Source organism: Labrus bergylta, chromosome 7 (genome assembly GCF_963930695.1).
Source record: "Labrus bergylta chromosome 7, fLabBer1.1, whole genome shotgun sequence".
In the NCBI taxonomy this organism is placed as follows: Eukaryota; Metazoa; Chordata; class Actinopteri; order Labriformes; family Labridae; genus Labrus; species Labrus bergylta.
Genome location: NC_089201.1, coordinates 31,044,358 through 31,065,666, shown reverse-complemented (window position 1 = coordinate 31,065,666; position 21,309 = coordinate 31,044,358). Strand labels below are relative to the sequence as shown.

General features: G+C 41.2%; 3 protein-coding genes across 3 annotated transcripts in view; all 3 read right to left on the bottom strand.

Moving 5' to 3' along the window:
* The window catches only part of LOC136179611 (NLR family CARD domain-containing protein 3-like), a 28,182-nt gene extending 24,896 nt beyond the window's left edge, over window positions 1-3,286 (bottom strand). The window contains exons 1-3 of the mRNA XM_065956449.1: window positions 2,736-3,286; window positions 523-734; window positions 1-243 (exon numbers count right to left, since the gene is read on the bottom strand). The exon at window positions 1-243 is cut by the window's left edge and continues 1,834 nt beyond it. Coding sequence (XP_065812521.1) covers window positions 1-243; window positions 523-734; window positions 2,736-2,839 — 559 coding nt within the window. The 5' untranslated portion in view covers window positions 2,840-3,286. The remainder of the gene's footprint in view (window positions 244-522; window positions 735-2,735) is intronic.
* Window positions 1-21,309, bottom strand: part of LOC136179608 (NLR family CARD domain-containing protein 3-like) — a 149,137-nt gene that overhangs the window by 80,043 nt on the left and 47,785 nt on the right. The gene's annotated exons all lie outside the window — the stretch shown is intronic.
* On the bottom strand, window positions 13,945-20,697 carry LOC136179621 (electron transfer flavoprotein beta subunit lysine methyltransferase-like). The gene is made up of 3 exons (XM_065956461.1): window positions 20,080-20,697; window positions 17,448-17,578; window positions 13,945-15,895 (listed from the first exon to the last, which is right to left on the bottom strand). The coding sequence occupies exons 1-3, from the start codon at window positions 20,337-20,339 to the stop codon at window positions 15,546-15,548; spliced, it is 741 nt and encodes a 246-aa protein (XP_065812533.1). The 5' UTR covers window positions 20,340-20,697; the 3' UTR covers window positions 13,945-15,545.

The window sequence follows — 21,309 nt, the reverse complement described above, 5'->3', positions numbered from 1 at the left end:
AGATGTCCTGACACTTGATTGTAGTCTCATGGAGGGTCTTCTTTTTAGAGTCTGTCTCAATCTTTCTCACCTCATGTTGGGTATTCACCTCTTCACTCTGTCCCTCTGTGATGTAGAGCTCAGTGTAGATCCTGTTGAGGAGGGTTCTACTTCCTGTTTCATCACTTCCTTCAGTCACATGTTCACATCTCTTCCTTAGACTGATCTTAAGTTCATCTGTAACCTCCTGCAGACCTCTATCTGCTGAAAGAGAAGAAACATATCCTGAGACTGGATTTATAAAATGATCAAATACAGAATTTTTTTTATTACACATTAAGCACACTGCATGACACAAAAACATCTGTGTAATAAATGTGTGCTGCTACAAGAGAAATAAAATATACTGAATATAAACTGACAGCAAGAATCAGATCAAATGTAAATGTTTCATTTAACTATATATCAATGAAAATACTAACTGCTTTGTCTTGTTTTTAGACACAATGACTTCAGTCTTACTTATTACAGTGCTGGACTTACTGGATATCTGCAGTCCTCCTCTTATTTTAGATCGTTTTCCACACTGGGGACAGGAGGACTCTCCTGATGAAGTAGACTGGTCCCAGTATGAGGTGAGACACTGTCTACAGAACCAGTGTCTACATCTGGTAGAAACTGGATCTCTTAGGACGTCCTGACACAAAGCACAGCTGGACAGCTGCTCCTCCACAGAAACAGACCCCTTTGTTATTCTGTGGAGATAAGGGAAATCATAAAGCTGTGAAAACTGAGACTGACATTTAGAAACCAGTGGTGGACTGAATCAAATAAAGCCACAAAAAGCAGTGTTTTAAAAAGGTGTGCCATGTCCTCATCAGTGAGCATGTGCAGAAGTCTGTCTGTGTAACCATAGAGTCTACCATCTGAGTCCAATAACTGACCTACAAGTGTGATGTTATTTTCAACCAGTTTTCAAAAAACAGGGATTCATTTTTGTAGAGAATGTCCTTATTGTTCCAGATGTAATATCTGTGTGGAGAGAAGTTATGTTTCAAGATGAGAGACCAAGTCAAGAGTATCTGTTTATGGAAGTTGGATAGTTTGATCAGGATTTTACTGATATTATAGTTGCACAGTAATAAAATTCCAGGCCACCAACTTTAGAAAAAACATAATTAGGAATCATATTCCATAGAGATGTTGGGTTATTTAAAAATGTCTCAGCCTGTTCACTTTGAATGTTAAGAGCTGTGAAGTCTAAAAAGTTCAAGCCCCCACATTGACTCGTGTTTATTGTCACGTTCTTTTTAACATAATGTATTTTGTTTTTCCACAGAAAGTTAAACAACATATAATCAAATCTGTTGGTTACATTTTAGTCAACATCCAAAGATAGAGCCGGATTAGTGAGTCTGGAAATGCCCTCAGCTTTTGAGAGCAAGGTCCTTCGTCTCAGAGATAAATCTCTTTGTAAACAAGAGTTTTATCAACGATGCGATTCAAATTTAAGGTGCACCTTGTATTTTGCTCCTTGGTGATAACTACTCTCAGGTATGTGACCTGGTGATTCACTGGATTATTACAAATATGGGGAACATTACAATCTTTAACAGCCATAAGTTCAAATGTTTAATATTTAGGTTGAGACCTGAGACCTTTGAAAAGTTATTAATCAGCTTTATAGAGAGCTGCACACTGAGCAGGAGCAGGAGCTGTGTCATGACCTGCACACTGAGCATGTGCAGGAGCTGTGTCATGACCTGCACACTGAGCATATGCAGGAGCTGTGTCATGACCTACACACTGAGCATGTGCAGGAGCTGTGTCATGACCTGCACACTGAGCATGTGAAGGAGCCGTGTCATGACCATGAAACGTAAAATCCTAAATATAAGTTGCACCGGTATAAGACGCGCTGTGTTTTTGAAGGTCTCTCAGAGAGAAAATAAAGTTTACACTGTCTTCCTGCGTTACAGTTTTTATTGTGTTCAGCGAAGTCCAAAACCTGCAGTTACTGTTCAGCTCTGTCACCCTTTTAGTCTGTTTTCTCTTTGTGGAGTCTGCTCTCCTACCAGCTACAGTACGGTAGTCGAGCTCTCAGCCTGCAGGGAAAGTTGTGAAGCAGAGACTCCTAGCTTGTGATCTCTCTGCCCGACTCCGCTTGTTTCTCTTTAACTTTAATAAAGGACTCTTTCAATCAAAAGAGCGTTCAACAAGGTTTATTTATGGAACAATATCCTACAGTTTTCTGTAAATTCATTATTATGACCTGTTGAGGGAAACATTTTGAAAAAGTAGCGCAGCCAGACTGGTCTGTGTCGCTGTCTTTCCCAGAACAGCGTGCACTCAGCTCTTAATACACTGAGGGCCTGATTTACTAAGGTCCCAAGTAAAGAGTACTAAACTGTGTGTTCACTCCAAAGAAATTGCACGTTTGGTGAGTGTGTGATTTTCGGGTGATCGACTAAGAAAGTTTGCGTGAATGACACCAGGTGCAAACCTTGTGGAGGCGGTACTATTTAAGTTAGGCTTTTGTGTCTTCTACTGGTTTACGTCATGGAGAGTTTGGACGGAAAGCAGGACGACTGCAAGCACAAAATAGGTCTCAGTGGAAGAGGCAAATGAAGGTACAGTATTTTTGAGTTATAGCAGATAAAACTGAATATCACAAAAAGAAAATTTGGCTTATAGGAAAACCTGGGCATTAAACAGGGCCTCTCTTTTCTTCATCTTTTGAAGATGAATTGTCATACATTGTGCAGGAGGTGTGAGCTGTGTCCTCTGTGGCGCTCAGGCGTGACACTCGGCACATTGTTGAGCACCAGACAGCTGGCCAGCGCTGTGTCTGATCGGACATAAAGGCTCTGGAAAGAGGTATCGAAGACGGGGGTACAAGCAGTGGTGAGGTCCCCCCATCCAAGCGTAGCAGCAGCGGGCTGTAGAGGGAGGAGACGAGCGCACTATGGAGAGGAGCGCACGAGCTGGGGGAGAGACGCACAGCCCGAGAAAAAAGAAATCCCAAGTTTAAAATAAAATGTTGGTGAGAAGAGGGAAACAGGAAGAAATAAATGTCAATGTTGAAATTCTTTAGAATGCAGAGGCTGTGGATGTTCAGTTTTGTTTAAATAGGCAACAATATAGTTTAATCATGGTGTTTCCTGCTGTCATTCCAAACATATTAACATGTGTGGAGAATAACGTGATCTGTATGCCTTCTTTGATTGAGCCTATGTCTCCTCCTAACTTCAATAACAGCAGCCTGTTGTGTGTAACACTGGTCTCCTGGGTTAGCACGTTCTTTTCAAAGGTGTTAAATTCAGACACCGTCACAATCACCTCAGTTTTTGTCAGGCTTGGTAAATCACAATGTGTGTACTAACTTAACTTATTTGCATTTTCTCCTTTCTACGGCAGAAACGCCCCATATTGAATATTCATTAAGTCAAACGTACTAAATGGACAATGCGTGTTTTGCTCATATGAAAGATTCAATCCTCACTGCACGCCGTTAGTAGATCAGTTAACACATTTTTTGCTGGTGGTATCAAGTTTGCACACGTTTTAAGACACACAAACCTTTAGTAAATCAGGCCCAATGAATGGGGATGGTTTTTTAATCACGTCCGGTCGCACACAGTGATGGTGACTTCTGCACCCGCGGTAATGATGGCTCATGTGTCAACATTTTATACTGGTATATTAGTTACACCTTTGTATGAGACCCAGCCAACTTTTAAGATGAAAAAAAAAACAGGTATTAAAAGTGCATCTTACACCGGATGTTACGGTACTTCAGTAAAAAAAAAAGATCTCATTGTGTAGTCATGTTAAAAAAAGTAAGAAAAGACAAACAAAGAGTGGACACAACAGAAAAAATGATTGAAAGAAAACGATCACAGCAGATCTCACTAAACTTCAGGATCAGTTTAAAAGACTTCTTCCTGCAGAATCACAGAGAAGACGACTAGATACACAACCAAAGAGTCAATACTGAAATCATATTATCTTATCTATAAACATATAATACATATATATAATCCTTAGTATGTTGTTATGAGTTCAGTGACTTTCTCTGTATGATCACTGTGTGCAGGTTGATGATTAAAAACAAGAAAATCAACACATTATGGTGTTCAGGACTCTTTTTTTAGCTTGACAGTTTGGTGATTAAAAAATGTTCTCTTACTGTGGATCTGAGGGTCCTGGTTCATTACTGAAGTCTAGAGAAAGACTTCAGTAATGAGACCCCTCGATCACTCATCTTCTGATCTCCAGATTGATCAGAGGACAATAAAAGACGTTCATGCAGGTAAAACATCCTGAGGACAAAATAACAAACAGGTGAGACACAAGCAGGAAAAATGTGAAAGACAGAAATGGTCAAGTGTCCACATCTCATTACCTGATGTGATCCTTCATTTGATTTTCTCTTCCTTCCTGTCTCCTTTAGTACCTGATCCAACATATCAGTGCAGCTTGTTTGTATCTTCATCTTATTTGTCCGTCTGATGTGACTCCCTGCTTGGTATTTGACCCTGGTCTAGTTTTAGGATTTAATATAAATGTCTTTCAATTATCCTTCCTGTGTCTCTTCAATCCTGCACTGAATAATGACAATAACAAGGTCTTGAACCTCAAACATTAAAGCAATATGTTAATATTTAACAGAAATCATGACCTTTGGACCAACAGTTTTATATCTAGAGGGATATAAAACAAAGTCCTTCATGCCTGTAGGGATCAAACCACGTCATAAAACCGACCTTTGCTCAGATAGATGTTTTATTGAGGCTGTATTTAGTGATTACATTTTATTAGGATGCATTATTTTTTAATGTCTACTTTGAGGAAGTGGAGAATATCTAGCTTATAAAATTAAATACTGTGGAACATAAGCACTGTCGTCCTCAGGACTTTATTTAATCTGAGAGAAAACCAGTAACGCTGACTGCTAGTTTAGACCGCAGGAGTCATGACAAACGTCTCTGATTAAGGACGATTTAGATTTTTAGCTCCACAACTTTTACTTGACTTTACTTTTCAAACAAAAGCTGAGAAACAACAAGTACTCCACATTCACAGAGCTGATCCCGTACTGTATCTGATCCGTTTCCTTTGCTTTTCTATTCAAAGTGTATTACTCAATATTAACCTGAGGTTTTAACAGTAAAGTCATAATAATGTTGAATTAAACTCACCCTGTCTCAGATGTTTGTCCTTCTGCTCTGTCGACTCAAAATGGAGTCTTAGCTCCGACTGACAGAAACTTTCAGTTTTATTGTTTTATTGGAAACCCATACCAGCTCAGAGTTTCTCCTCCCCTTGTTACTAGAAATGAAATGAATGGTTAACCATCATCAGTTCAGGTTTCTTCATGACCTCTCTGCTGAGCTCACAGTAAAATGCATTAATTCAAACTAACTAGGTTGAGATAGTCAGTCAGAAAACTTCAAAAAGTAAGCTGGGATCACCTCCCTTCAGCAATGTTGTGGATGTCAGACGTGTGGAGAAACAGTTCCCAGATGATCCATGATCTGTTCAGATCACCCCACATGGTACCGGGCAACATGTGATCCATGGATCAGAGGAAAATGTATCTTCATGGTGTAAAATAAATACACTGGCGTTATATCCCAATTCAATATCTGAGTGAAAAGAAGTCAGTGTTAAAGTTGTTCAGGTGGGCACAAACAGGAAGTCATTTCAGTCTTTTAAAATACATTTTATGTATGTTTTATTTCAGACAGAAACAGGTCATAACGTGTCAATATTTCATTGTGAAAGATAACTTTTTAATTGTCTATTAGATGTTAGAAACATTAAAAGAAGAATAGTAGAAGTTGATCTGAGTGATAGGGCTGGGCCTCAAATCAACATCACGATTAATTGAACAGTTTACCTTGATTATGATTCATGAAAGATTATTTTGTTATTGTTTTTTGCCCTCATAGTTCACTGACATATGCTCAACTGTTTATCTGGTCTTTTTTCTTGTATAATCTTATAAGATGTTGAACACGTAATATAAAAATAATTAAAAATAATAACAGTATTCGAACATTAACTGCCATTGGATTTCGTAATTTTATTATAAATATATAATTGATTAAAATGTTTTGGATAACGAGTGAATCAATTGACGTGAGGATGTTAATGTTACCTAAACAGTTTTATGAAAGTAGTCAGCCGAGGTGCCATTTTTTTTTGAATGCCCTGTCTTGAATAGGCCACTCCCCCTCTTACAACAACCAGTGAGCGCTGTATGTTAGAGGTGGGAATCACTAGAGTCCCCACAATACGATATTATCCCGATACTTGAGACACGATACGATTCTATTGCGATTTTAAACATTTTTCGATATGCTGAGAATTGCGATACAATATATTTTGAACTGCATATTATATCCACTACACTAAACTAAATCAAGAATCATTTTGTCAAATAAGATAAAATTCTCAGTCTGTTCATCTCACTTCAGTCTTTTTATTTGTATTTCAGTCTAATTGAACTTGAACATGAATTCTTAACAATACAACTTGTTCAAAAATAATTGTGAAACCCCTTCAACAGTTAAAAAATAAAAAAGCATAAATAAAACATCATATTAAAAATATGAATACTTGGCTGCCATGAGACTATATAATATCGCCACATAAAATATCGCGATACAATACTGTATTGATTTTTTACCCGACCTTTACTGTTGAATATGTTGTGTGGCGTCGCACACACTGGCTGTCCACACTGCATCCGTTTACTATTTCACTATTTGCTCTGTAAATTTCAGTTTCCCCCTGCAAACAGTTTGACATCTATACTTTTGTATTAAAGGTGGACACGCGGATGTGTGGTGCTTTGTATTGACGAGCAACACAGCACACAGAGGACCGTCGATAAACGGCTCACGGTGAGCCGAAAAAAAGTTTATCCGGTGTTGTTGACACAAGTCAAAGCAGAACATTTAAATCACAGATGTGGATATTATTAATACATCGCTATCTCCACTTTGTACAACAAGCTGAAGAAACAAAGAAACATTACATTTGGGCGGCAGTAACTCATCCGTAGGGACTTGGGTTGGGAACCGGAGGGTCACCGGTTCAAGTCCCGGTGTGGACCAAATCTCAAAGTTGGTCTGGTAGCTGGAGAGGTGTCAGGGCACTGCCAAGGTGCCCTTGAGCAAGGCACCAAACTCCCAACTGCTCTGGTGCACTCTGCTTAGCAGCTTGTAGCAGCCCCACTCTGACATCTCTCCACCATTGCATGTCCACAGGTCCTGTTTGTGCATGCGTGTGATTCATGTGTGTGAGAAGCATGTCCCTAAAAATAACAAATTTCCCTCAAGGATTAATAAAGTTTATCAAAATACAATCAAAAAATAAAAATAAGGGTCAGTGATAAATAAGGGTTGTTCAGATGACCAATTCAAAAATCTTTTAAAAACACACTTTGAAAGCATGCATCAGGTTCATTAAAATGTGAGATTTGTAATCATGTTGGTTTTGTGTTTTTTAAAATGACATTTACACCATTTTGTTCAAAAGGTAAGACAGAATGGACATAAAAATGTCAAGTGGTGTAACCACTGAAAAATTAAGAATATTGAATATTTTATACATCTAGAGTATGTGAGTGTAAGTGTACTCATGATTGTAATTACTTCATTTTAAAATAGCACAAGAAATTAGATTTTATTAGGATTATGCCTAAATTTATAAGTTATGCCCTTTTTCAATAGTGAGCGGGACACAGAGCTGAAAACACTTCTGTTTTCTAATTAATTTTTGGCAAATTATGTAAAAATTGTTTTTAAAAAAAACATGTTATTTCACTGCAATAGAGGACTACTTTTAATCCACTTTAATTGTCCTGTATTTTATTATATGTTTATGAGAAATACTGGTTACACCAATTGACTCAAACCAGTTACACCAACTGACCATGCTGCTTCTACCATTGTTTCTTGAAGAAATTGTTGTTAGCTTCCTCCATTTCATGTTTGCTCCACCTTCCAAAGTGCACAGAATACCAGTGCAAACCTGTAGTGTGCACATTTGCCTTAAACACAGAATGGCATATAACTGAAGTGAATAGATCGGCCTTTTGGATGGGTCTCATAGATCGGCAGATTCTTACTGATAAATATTTTATCTTCTGTTCCCAATAGCTGTTTACAACCACACATACATTGCACGCATTAGACTAAACGTGTTCCTGTATTCTCTCACGGAAAAGCTTGAAATGTAAAGTTGTTTTGTTTCTTTGTTCCTTCTTGATTTCTGTCGATCCTTCTAGTGATGTGTCGGTCATGAAGGATTCGTTTAAAACGAATCATCTGGGTGAACGAACTGAACTGAATCACTTACTGAGAAGAGTCGTTCATTTCTCAACTCTCTCTCCTCTCTCCCGTCTCTCTCTCTCTCCAGACCGTAAGAGTCTCTCAAAGCCCGCCCTCCCTCTCCTCTCATGTCAGTGATACCTACTGACTGAACCAATAGGAGGAGTCGGTCGGGAGCTCTGTGTCTCTAAAGCCCGCCCTCCCTCTCCTCTCATGTCAGTGATACCTACTGACTGAACCAATAGGAGGAGTCGGTCGGGAGCTCTGTGTCTCTAAAGCCCGCCCTCCCTCTCCTCTCATGTCAGTGATACCTACTGACTGAACCAATAGGAGGAGTCGGTCGGGAGCTCTGTGTCACTAAAGCCCGCCCTCCCTCTCCTCTCATGTCAGTGATACCTACTGACTGAACCAATAGGAGGAGTCGGTCAGGAGCTCTGTGTCTCTAAAGCCCGCACTCCCTCTCCTCTCATGTCTCCAAAATTGAGGAAGTAGAAAATATATTATTGAACATTTAATGTTTGTGTTTTTTATATCTGCTGTCAGTTTACAAACGGCTTTTATATCCAACTTAATTTAACTCAGCTGACTGTTTTAACATCCACTAACCATCGTGTTTCAGTCAGTACAGTGTGTGTGTGTGTGTGTGTGTGTGTGTGTGTGTGTGTGTGTGTGTGTGTGTGTGTGTGTGTGTGTGTGTGTGTGTGTGTGACTGAGGCTGGTGACTCACAGTCTCGCTTGTTCACGTTCAGTCAGTGTTAGTGATGTGTCGGTCATGAACGATTCGTTCAAAACGAACGAATCATCTGGGTGAACGAACTGAACTGAATCATTTACTAAAAAGAGTCGTTCATTTCTCAACTTCAGTTGCCCTCTCCTCTCTTCCGTCTCGTGTCTCAAAGCTCCCGTTCACAGTACGTTCAGTGAACGAACTGAACGAGAGTTCCGACGTGAATCACTGAACGTACTGAGAGGAAGAGAGAGACTCAGAGCTCCCGTTCAGAATCAGTACACACAATCACTTTCACCACCCGTTTTTCATATTTTAGGTTTCACTACGCAAATAAAAGATGTACGCAAATAAATATTAGGTTATTAATTATTTTTCATTAGATAAAATGAAAACAATAAAAAATAAAAGTGAGAAACATAAATTACAGTGCAATTAATAAAAACTCAAAAGATAAAAAACAATAGGCTATCAAAAAGAAAATACAAAAAAGTAAATATAGACTAAAACTACAGTGCAAAAACAAATATTAAATAGACAAGGTAGAAACTATTTACAATGGTCTACATTTTAAAAATGTCACAAACAAAATATTAACTTAAATGTGCAATCACAAACAAAATAAACTGTAGTGCAAAACAAAGTCAAGAGACAACAAAAAAAATCACCAGCATGCCAGGTGAGCAATATTGTTGCAAACAATGGGAATATCAGTGAAAATTAAGATTCATTGATTTTCTTCTAATAATCTTCAATTAAGATTACATGTGCAGGTTTGCATTGATGAATACCAGCTGACGGACCTTTGAAGAGCTGAGCCGGCTCCTTCTCTCTGAAACTATCTGCCCCGTTTTACTGAACACTCTCTCAGACGGGACAGATGTGGCCACAATGCAGAGTCTCCTCTTCATGAATTCACAGAGTCTGGGATATACCACCCTTCTACTTTGCCACCAAGTGAGGGGGTTTGAGGACCTGGGCACTAGAGGCTCCTCTATAAATCCACGGACCTCTAGCACAGAATCTGCAGTTGGATTGCGACTGCTTGTCACAAGCCCAAAGACCTGCTCATCAAACTCTTTCCAGACTGCACTCTCCAGTGTGGAGCTCCCCTCTTGTGCTTCTGCTCCCTCTTCTTCTCCCTCAGCCTGCTGGTTGGGGAATGTCATCCTTGCTGCAGAATTGCAGAGGCGATGAAACACATTGTCAGCTGCCTCATCCTGCCGAAAGGCCTTCTTCTTGAACCTCGGGTCAAGTGCTGCTGCCTCAGAGAGCAAAACATGGGACTCTATTTTATGGAACCGGTGAGACATTTGGGAACAGATGTTGTCCACCAATTTCCTAACTGGTTCACTGAGGTTTCCAGCAGCTCGTTGGTGGCTTGATGCAATCTTTTGAAGACCTCTTGCCAAAAGGATGACTTTTGAAGCTGTCACATACCTGAGTGAAAGAGAAAGAAGGATTAGGCCTCTTAGTGATAATAATATGCATGTTGTTATTATTAATACTAGTATAACTATTAGTAGTAATCGTTGTAAAATGATCATATTCATAATCATTAGTTTGAAAAATAGCGATGAAAAGCTCTAGCTAGGAAGTAAGATAAAGCCTTTGAAGCTCCTCTGAAGTCAAGTTCCCGTGGTGATGACCTAGAGTAGCTTGATTGACAGGTTTATGACTTTGTTTTGATGTGACTGTGCAAGTGAAAATTAGGCCTTCAAAATCACAGTATTATCACGACAATGCAATAATATTGAAAAACACGTACCCTTCACCGCTTATTTCAACTGTGACCTCCTCAAAGGGCTTCAGAACATTGCAGGCCTGTTGCATCTCCTCCCACTCTTCTGGAGATAGGGTGGCCAGTCTAGGATTTGTTAAGGCCAGTGTTGTGATGACAGCCTCTCTGTTCTGCAGTATTCTCTCCAACATGTAATATGTTGAGTTCCAACGAGTTGGGCAATCCTGTTTCAGACGCAGTTCTGGCAACCCCAACTGGTTTTGTGTGGCCTTCAGTTTTTCAGAGGCAACTGTGCTCTTGTGCATGTATTCCACAATTGCCTTGACCTTATCTACTGTAGGTTTAATAGCAGCAATGCCACTATGTACAATGAGGTTCAGGGTGTGGGCATTGGGCAAAGCAGAATAGGTGGGGCCAACCTGTGTTCTGGATGGCCTTCACAACATTGGCAGCATTGTCAGAGACACAGGCAACAACTTTATGCACAATGTTCCACTCCCTTGCAACCCTCAAAAGTTGCTCTGCCAGATTGTCAGCTGTGTGCCTGTCGCTCATTTCAAAACAATCTAGCAGGACGGACACATTTTTAAAGTCAGAAATGAAATGACATGTCACAGACATGAAGGAAGTTGTTGTCCTGGATGTCCAGCAGTCTGTGGTGAGACACATTGCTTCAGCTTTATCCACTCTTTCTTGAACTTTTTCATGTGTCCTCCTGTACAGCTCTGGGATACTTGAATTTGACAGTGTTTTGCAGCTTGGCAGAACATAGTTGGGGTTCAGTTCCTTTGTGTATTGCCGAAACCCCTTATCTTCAACAATGGAAAAAGGCTGCAAATCAAGTGCAATCATCTTTGCCAGCACCTCATCCATTGCCCTTTGCCTCATGGGGTCGATAGGCCTCGACACAAAGTGAGTGAGGGTGGCTTGTGCACGCCTTGCTCTGGGCCTATCTGTTGCCCCTTGTGTGGATACAGCAGTGCGAGTACTGGCTGGAGCAGTGCTGGTGCTGCTGCTGTCTTCTACTGTAGGAGCAGGCTGAGGCTCTTGTCTTACCTGTTCAAGCTGCACAGTTGGATGTTTTGACTTTAAATGTCTGTGGAGATTTGACCCACTGTTGACCCGCTGTTGACCCACCTTTGGTGGAGAGCTTTGCTTTGCAAATCGTGCATGATGCGGCTGCTGGTGGAATAAATTCAAATAGTGTCCAGATAACGCTTCTCCTTCTTGACTCACTCATCTTGTTTATTCACTGTCTTACTCCTTTGATAATGGGGGAAGGGTGTTTGTTCATGAGGGTACATGGTCAGGGTGATCAGGGGAACATACCAAGTAACAGGGGAGGAGGGGAAGGGACCTTAGAGGGGGATGGTAGGGGGACAACAAAAACACTTTTTATATTGACAATATTTGTATACAATTTGCATGGCCATGCATTTACATATACAGTTAAGACATTAAACAAAGCTGCCTAATATATAATCATAGTTTGTTTAAATAAAGCAGCCCTTGCCGACAAAGTAGCCTAAATTAGCCTATATTATTATTTAAAAAATTTGCTTATATAATTTAAAATATAACTGTTCTGGTACAGGATATATTCGTTGCCATGCATATTTTCTGCATGTAGCCTATATTAAGTTAAATTAATTGTCATTCATGATAATGTTTGCAAACTGAAAGCTTCGTAACAACAAGCACATACATTTTCGCGACACCCAGCTTAATTGTTATTAATTAATGATCGTACAAATCATTGACTGACTGGTGAAAGTGATTGTGTGTACTGATTCTGAACAGGAGCTCTGAGTCTCTCTCTCCCTCTCAGTACGTTCAGTGAACGAACTGAACGAGAGCTCCACTCTTCCTCTCAGTTCGTTCAGTGATTCACGTCGGAGCTCTCGTTCAGTTCGTTCAGTGATTCAGGTCGGAGCTCTCGTTCAGTTCGTTCAGTGATACAGGTCGGAGCTCTCGTTCAGTTCGTTCAGTGATACAGGTCGGAGCTCTCGTTCAGTTCGTTCAGTGATTCAGGTCGGAGCTCTCGTTCAGTTCGTTCAGTGATTCAGGTCGGAGCTCTCGTTCAGTGAACGAACTGAACGAGAGCTCCGCCTCCTCTCTCTCCCTCTCAGTCAGACAGTCAGTGAGTGATTTGTGTTCTGAACGTACTGAACAGAACGGTCGGGGAAAATAAATGTGATTGTTTTAGCAGCTTTCAGTTTGTAACTGGAGCTTTATCTACTAAATTCTCAGCTCATTGGTTTATTATTCACCACCGGCTGTTCTCAGTACGATGGCGAGCAGAACTAAACGTTCGGCCGTGTTTCAGTTTATTAAATTCTGATTCACAGACAGAGCTGCAGAGAAGTACTGAACGATTCAGTGAACGAATCATTTGAACGAATCACTTTACTGAACTGATTCTACTGATTCAGTACACTGAAAAGAACTGCTTTTCACATCACTAGTCAGTGTTTCGTTCACTGAACGTACTGACCGAAGCTCCGACACGAATCACTGACTGACTGAGAGAGAGACTCAGAAAGTAACCTAAGCCCATTATTAGTTTTTAATATTATTATTTTTTAAATCATTTTTTTGCCCTGGGTATATAATTTAAAATATAACTGTTCTGGCATAGAATATATTCGTTGCCATGCATATTTTCTGCTGACATGTAGCCTATATTAAGTTAAATTTGCCGGCTCTGTGACAGACTTTGGAGGATTAAGGGAAGTTTAATTAATTGAATACATGCATATATCTGTGAATATATGAAGGATAGGAAGAAGATGAGGGTGTGTGAAGGAGATCCAGCAGAAGTTCAAACTCCTGACTGAAATTCCTCTCTGACAAATCAAAGTATTCCAGTAAAGTCAAAGTAGGCCTATCTGTACTGAAGCTCCATGAAGGAGACTAATCAGACCTTTAAAGACTTTAACACTAACATGTGATCCATGTCACAGCTGTTTTATAAAAATATGATTATTATCTTTGCATGAACTTTCAGATTTCAACTCCATCACCGCCAACACCAGAACATTTGGAACAATCAGCAGAATCCAAACATTTGTACTCTTGTTTCAAATTATCCAATTTGTTTTTTATTGATCTTATCTGTAAGTTTTATTTCTCAACAGCAAGACTTAAATGTTTGGTAAACCTCTCGGGGGCTCAACGTCAAAACTGAGAAACATCCTGTTTAGTTGGTCAATCTATGTCATATTTACTTATATTCTGACACATTATAGACTAAATAATATCCTTACAACAGAAGACAGGTCTCAGTATGCTTGAATATAATCTATAAATAATATTAAACATTTGAATATTTCTTGAAGACGATTCAGAGCAGGACATGAACGTCCTCACTGATTATTATTATGTCCCTGAACGCAGCAGTCAGAGCCACCTACATGTGAAAACGTTGAGTAGTAATAATACATTACAGTTCCTGTTTTCAGTCTGCTCACTTGTCTGAAAAATAAAACTGATGGCGCCACCTGCTGGACAAAGATTCAAAGCTTGATCCAAACAGCAGCCGAGCTCTTATCCAGCTGCTTCAAAGTGAGCAGCCTGATGACTCTGCTGGAGCCAGATTCACACGTAGCCCCGGCCGGGTCACACTCCTGTTCAGGTTTGATCTCTAAAGAGAGAGAAACTGGTCTGTAAGGCATTCAGATATAAACTACTGTAGGGTAGAGGTCACCGAGGGGCGGGCTGGAACAAAGAAAGATCAGTTGTAGTCTGTCTGTTGATGTCTCAGTATTTTTGCTGTCTTTCTTTTCTTATTGTATTTTGTCGTTGCTGTCCTGACCTTGTCTGTTTGTTTTTTCTGTGCCTTATTTGTCATGTATATGTCACCAGTTTGTCACGCTATTGCACCTCATTAAATGAATGAATGAATAAAAACCATTCCTGAGATAATCCACTGCTGGTACGGAGGTGCTCTCTGCCTCCTGTGTGTGAACAAAGAGTGTGTGTGTGTTTGAAGATACAAGTATATCCATCTCACATAGAACTGTGTTTGTCTTTGATTGAAATGGGGGCGGCAGTTGCGGTAGAGGGTCGCCGGTTCAAGTCCCTGGCCTGGTAGCTGGAGAGGTGCCAGTCCACTTCCTGAGCACTGCTGCCCTTGAGCAAGGCACTGAACCCCAAAACTGCTCTGGAGCGCTCGCTGTGGGCCGCCCCCTCACTCTGAGACCTCTCCATTAATGCATGTCCACAGGATCCTGTTTGTTCATGTGTGTGTTCATGTTTATTAAACAGAGTGATTCATAAAGGATCAATTCAAAATGAAATATGAAACACACATTGTGAGTGTGTGTAGTTGTCAAACTGAAAGCAGACATCACAGCCGTTTTTACATCTGCACTCCTGAAAACATGGAAATCATTTGAGGAGGACTGCTCCTGACTGCAGACGCAGCACTGAGGGAATGCTACTTTCAACATCAGGCTACTTTTAGAAAATGACCAACCCTGCCTTTAAGCGTGATATTGATTTGAGGTCATATCGCCCCGCCCTGCTAACCAGGCTACCGGAGCAGCAGCAGCACGGCGCCATGCTTCCTCTCCTGAACACAGACAGAAGAGAGGGAGTTGTTTTGATACAGCTGATCATTCAAATATCTAAAAGAAGTGATCATTCAGATTGGGAAATGTACCAACCTTCCTTGTTTGTGTGACTTTCAAATAAAACACAGTCCTCTCAACCTCACACAGTCCATGTTTTCTTGAAGAATAATTCTCTCAGGTGTTCAGAGTTCAGGTGTGTAGCTCCAGACGCCGCTGCAGCTCAGGCCGTAGTTCTCCTCTCTCACACTGTCGGGCAGCTCAAACTGAGCCAGCGGCCTCAGGAGGCGTCGGATGGCGTGCTCCTCAAACTGAGCTCTTCCTGGATCTCCGATCAGGACTTTGGTGCCGTGGGTCTCCATGCAGCGGTTCAACCAGCTGTGCAGGCTGGTGGCGAGGGACTGGTCGTAGAACATGTCGCCCAGCAGGATCAGGTGGAAGGCGGCGGGCGGTGAACCCATGATGTTGTGGGTGAGACACACAGGAGGCTGCAGGCCGTTCAGCTCACTGTTCATGTGCGTCGCCACGGCTGCCACTGGAACACAAACAGGCGGGTTAACACGTCACAGGGTTAGGCTTCAAGGAATCATGGTGTTCATGTGTTTCTTTTAATCACAGCAGTCTATATACAGGGTTCACACTCTTTTCCAGGGATCATTTTCCAGGACTTTTCCAGGACATTTTCAGCCATGATGGAGCTGGTATGACAGTCCGTGATCGTGCCAGGCCAATATTAAGTGTAGTCTTTAACAAGGTTAATCACACCCACTGTGAGCTACCGCTTCAACGGTTAAACATTTAATATCATGTTAAGGTCCATTTTTTACACTTAACAACGCAGTATTATATTTGAAGAGACAATGCTAGCAAACAAGAAACTTTCAATGGATTCTTGTTCCTCGTGTCCCTGGCTGTACCCCTGAGAAGTTTCAGCAGATTTTACTGGAGACTTTTTTAAATTATTAAAGTTGAATTCTGGTCAAATTGCATAGAGACGCTGATATTTTAGAACATTTTAATTCATTTTTCTAAAAAACAAGAAACTTTCAATGGAAAGGTCTTCTGGTTTCTGTTTGTAGTTCATTTAAAGTCCCCATGATACTGACAGCAGGCAGAACATTATCTGCACTGAGGACCACCTCCCACAGACGGGATTCTGACAATGATTTGTTTGTCTTAAGAACCAGATACATGCAGTAAAAAAGTCTGTTCTAGATAAAAACTCATTTACAGCCACAGATCTGCTCGACTCTGTCACAAAAGCTGATGATTGTTAGATTCCCTGCATTCCTGAAACGCATCAGAAACCATCGACCCGGCCTCCATGGAGGACAGACCTGACAAAGCTTCACTTTTCATTTCTTACAGATCTGCACAAGGATGCAGCCTCTAGTGGACACTCGATGAACTGCAGGATTTTACACCTCAGCATCGGCTTCATTTTTAAAGACCGGAGGTTTCTGCTTAGTTTGACAAAGTGCAGTCTGAAAGCAAACCGAACCAAATGAAAAATGCAGCAATGTTGCAGCTCAATGATAAATGGATTGAGCTTGTAAAGCGCTTTTCTGGTCTTCTGAAGACTCAAAGCGCTTTTTACACCGCAGGTCACACCTACACATTCACACCCTGATGGTAGAGACTGCTGAGTAAAGAGACCATCAGAAATAACTAATCCCTTTCATAGACACACATACGCCACTGATGAAGCAGCGAGAGCAATTCAGGGTTCAGCGTCTTGCCCAAGGACACGTCGGAGATCTGGCTGCAGGAGCTCGGGATTGAACCCCCAAACCTTCGGGTTGAGAGACGACCGACTCTACCAACCGAGCCACAGCCGCCCCTGAATCGCCCAAAATTTCATACGTTAAAATGAAATAATGTTGAGCTCCATCACAGCTTTTTGACTTCTTGCGTCAACCATCTGAGACCTCAGCCAACCACACGAGAAAAAAACCTTCCACCCGTTGACGACATACAGCGAATGTTTTAATGTTCCTATCAAAATAAGAGCCTGAAAATGTGTCCATGCTGTGATGTCATGATGTGAGTAAATAACACAGTAGAGTAAGAGATGAATGAATGCTTACTAGGGTCGATGTCGTTAGCCACTACATGAGCGGCACCGCACAGAATGGCGGCGATGGCGGAGGCTCCGCAGCCGCTGCCCAGATCCAGAACGGTCTGACCCCGACACACTGCGGGGTGGTCCAGGAGAAACCTGAACACAGAGACAGAAACAAACAAAACAGCTGTTTAGGTTTGTGAAACCAACGAGACGCCAGAGTCACTTCCTGCTCCGTCCCACAGGTCGGAATCAAACCTACGGTCTCTGCACATTGTGGCCCTCGAGCTAACCACTAGGCCATCGCCACCCCTTTATCTTAATGACTTTGTTGCATAATTTCAACGTATTGAAGCGACTGCTCAAACTAATCTTTAAATGACAGTGAGCCTTTGTCCCAGGCGTCTGATGTGTTAGAAGTCCTTCACTACAAGGTGGCTAAGGTCCTGGACCTCCTGACAACACTAAAGATCTGCACTGAGCAGCCGCTGAAGTCCTGAAGTCAAACACTGGAGCTCAGAGAGTTTAGTGAGAACAATAGAGAAGACGAGGGAACCAGCTGAACAATTGACTCAGGACTTTTGCTTTTATATCGTTATTAAGACGTCTCCTACTGAGCCAAGACACATGCACATTTCAAAAAATAAATCAACCTGTAGTTGGTCCGAACTTCATGGTGTCACGTCCAACACGTCTTTATGACTTCATTCTCGGTTTGGGAGGCGTGGTCTCATTGGACAAATCATCATTATCATCTTATTTCATTAAAACTTCATTAAAGATAGAGTCGGTATCTTTTCAAAATAAAATACAGACTTCTCCTAAAGCTGCTCCATTGTCCCTTCTGGGCCTCCGTACATGTGTGCTGGTGACTGTGTCTGCAGAGACGCTGTCCTCTCACTGGATTTTACTGTTCTGCTTTGTTCTGGTTGACTCAGGATGTTTCTGGGCGGAGCTGGTGTGTTTTGTAGTGTCTCATCTGTATGCATGTACCTTATATTCTCTAATAATCAACATTTATGTCACGTAGTCATGCTGCATAATCATATGTATCTCAGTAAACTGTATCTTAATAAACTGAAACTGCGCCTCAGGGTAAAAATGCATTTAGCAGAGCACACAGGAAGGAGCCCTCAGGGGAGGGTGAAAGAAAGTTCAGTACAGCAATACAGAAAGGTGAATCCTTAAAGTTACCAATAAAGATGAAGTTGAACAGATCAGATGGTGAAAAGAGGGCGTGAAGAAGCTTGTCCCCACGCCCCTGCAAAGCCATACATACTGTAATCTTTGTCTGTTTTAGTCTCTTCAGTTGAAGGGCTCACTGCTTTATGAATCCATGAATACAGCTTCCTGTGCTCATGTTCTTTGGCCTCCAGGTCCGGTCTCTGAAGAGGACTTTGCAAACTTTAAGGACTACAATTACACCGTGAAGAAAACAGAAAATAGATTCAGAACTTCAAAGTGTTGCGGCTTCATTGGGTTCGGATGTAGGTTTAATCTGGGTCCAAATTTGATACAAAAAGTCACTACAGTTTCCTCCAGACAATGACAGCGCACAGGTGAGTGGAGGAGTGGATACAGTTCAGTGATTGGACGAGATTCAAACCGGCGAATATGACGGACGTGGACGTAGCAGCAAAGAAGAGAAAATATAATCAGAGTGAGGAGAAACACCACAATCATTGTTCATTTTAACTGCATTAAAGTTCATATTTTAACACCATATTTATCGACTTTAAAGGTCACATATTCTGCTAAACCCACTCCCCCATGTTCCTCTAACTCTAACATGTGTCTCTAGTCCGTCTACAAACCCCCCAATGATGAGAAAAGTCCATCCTCTCCGTCTTCTGCCTGCTCCACTTTTCAGAAAATGTGTGCTCAAACAGGCCGTTTGGAGATGTTCCCTTCATGACATCACAAAGGGCAGTAGCCCCTCCCCCAGGTGGGTGACACTCCCACAGCTAGGTGTTTGTTCTGCCCTCTGAGGCCGCGATCACACCGAGACGCGCCGCTGCAGACGCGGGCGCTCATAAATACATTTATTTAGTTTAGATTTCCAAGGTAATTCTAATTAGAGGAAACCATGGACCTAACTTCATATTACTTTACTGGAAATGTATTCAAGAAATGAGCAGCTATTTATCACCTGCTTCTCTGGAAATAGCAGAATATAATTACTCGGTGATGTTGGGATAATTCTCCATAGATTTTGTGGTGAATTGTGATTTCATTTCAAATAAATGATTTGATAATTGTCACCTACTTACCATGAAATTTGGGGGTAATTTCAAAGAAATTGGAAAAAACAGTTACTTACCAATTAGGACTTGCTTACAATTAAGATCGGGCATTATTTCAAAGAGGTTACGTGCTAATTTTCACTCAATTGTCATGAAATTCAGGGGTAATTTCAATGAAATCAAAAAAAAGTTTGTCTAATTATCACCTAATTACGACGAAATTTGCGGACCTGTAAAGTGTTACCTAGATTTTTGTACAATTCAAAGTGTACATATCATTTTCCAGTAACTTTGACATTTGTCGTTTGAATGATTTACAACGGGGATGTAAAGCAGCTGTGCACCAACAGCTGTTAGTGACGTCACTACTAAAGAGGTGAAAGGTGAATGAAACAGGTATATTAGAGATCTCACCGTGACAGCGCCTGTCCTCCGGGCCAGTAGATCGCCCAGTACGGGTCCTCGTAGGGCCACAGTTCGGGTCTCTCCGTCCAGAATCTGCAGCTGGGAGTGAACAGCCTCAGTCTGAGCTCCGGGGTGAGGCTCTGCTCTCCGACCACCTCCGTGTTTTCACCGATAAATCTGCGGCTGTGAGACACACACCTCCGTCTGAATGCTGTGAACGACCCTTTAACACACCTGCTCCATGTAGAGGACTTAAAGAGTCCAAACATGACCAGTTAGCCACGGAGCTACTCGTCAGAGCCCTTCTTATGTCTCTGTCACCTTCTGTCGTTTTTTAACATCTTAAAACCCGATAAGAAATGAAAACACACAACTTTCTTCTTCGTTGGCTGGCATCCAAAAAGTTGCATTACTGCCATCTGCTGGATTTAATTATTACTCACATTCCTAAATCCTCCTCAATAAACCTGTTCTCAAGAGAGATTTAAACAAGCATCTTCGTCCTCTCCCTCTCTCCCCACACTCCAAAATACTTTTTACATCTCTTCTTACGAGTCCCTCTCTCTCCATTTCTGACATCATGTTCTGTCTATGTGCTACATACTTTCTACATTTAATAACTACATGTTCAACTGTTACTGCTAGATTGCATATCTCACAAAGACCAGATGAATGTTTTCCAGTGATATGTAGAGAGCTATTTAAATGACTGTGACTGATTCTTAACCTGGACATTACGACCTCCTCTCTTCTGTTGCTCCCTCTGTATTTTACTTTATCTATTTCCCTCTGAATTGAATATAAATGTCTACCCTTTGTCTGATTGTTCCGATATTGTTGCCATTCCTGTTTGATTTTACTCCATATGACTCGTTTCCCCTCTGACTGAGATCATTTGATGTTAATATCAATCCTCTCTTTCTTTACAGCTTCCTTTGCCAACCTGTCCACCTTTTCATTTCCTGCTATACCTGAATGTGCTGGAACCCACATGAACATCACATCTGTCCCCTGTTTAACCACCTGGGAATGTGTAAATATGATTTCATATAATACATCTTGACGACTGTGAGATGATCCTGATTGAATACTGTATAAAGCGCTGACTGAATCACTGCATATCAGCACTTTCCTTCCTTTCATTTGCTCAACACATTCTAATGCAACTAAAATGGCGTACAACTCTACTGTGTACACGTTCAGGAAATCTGACGTTCTCTTCACTACTTCAACCTTGAA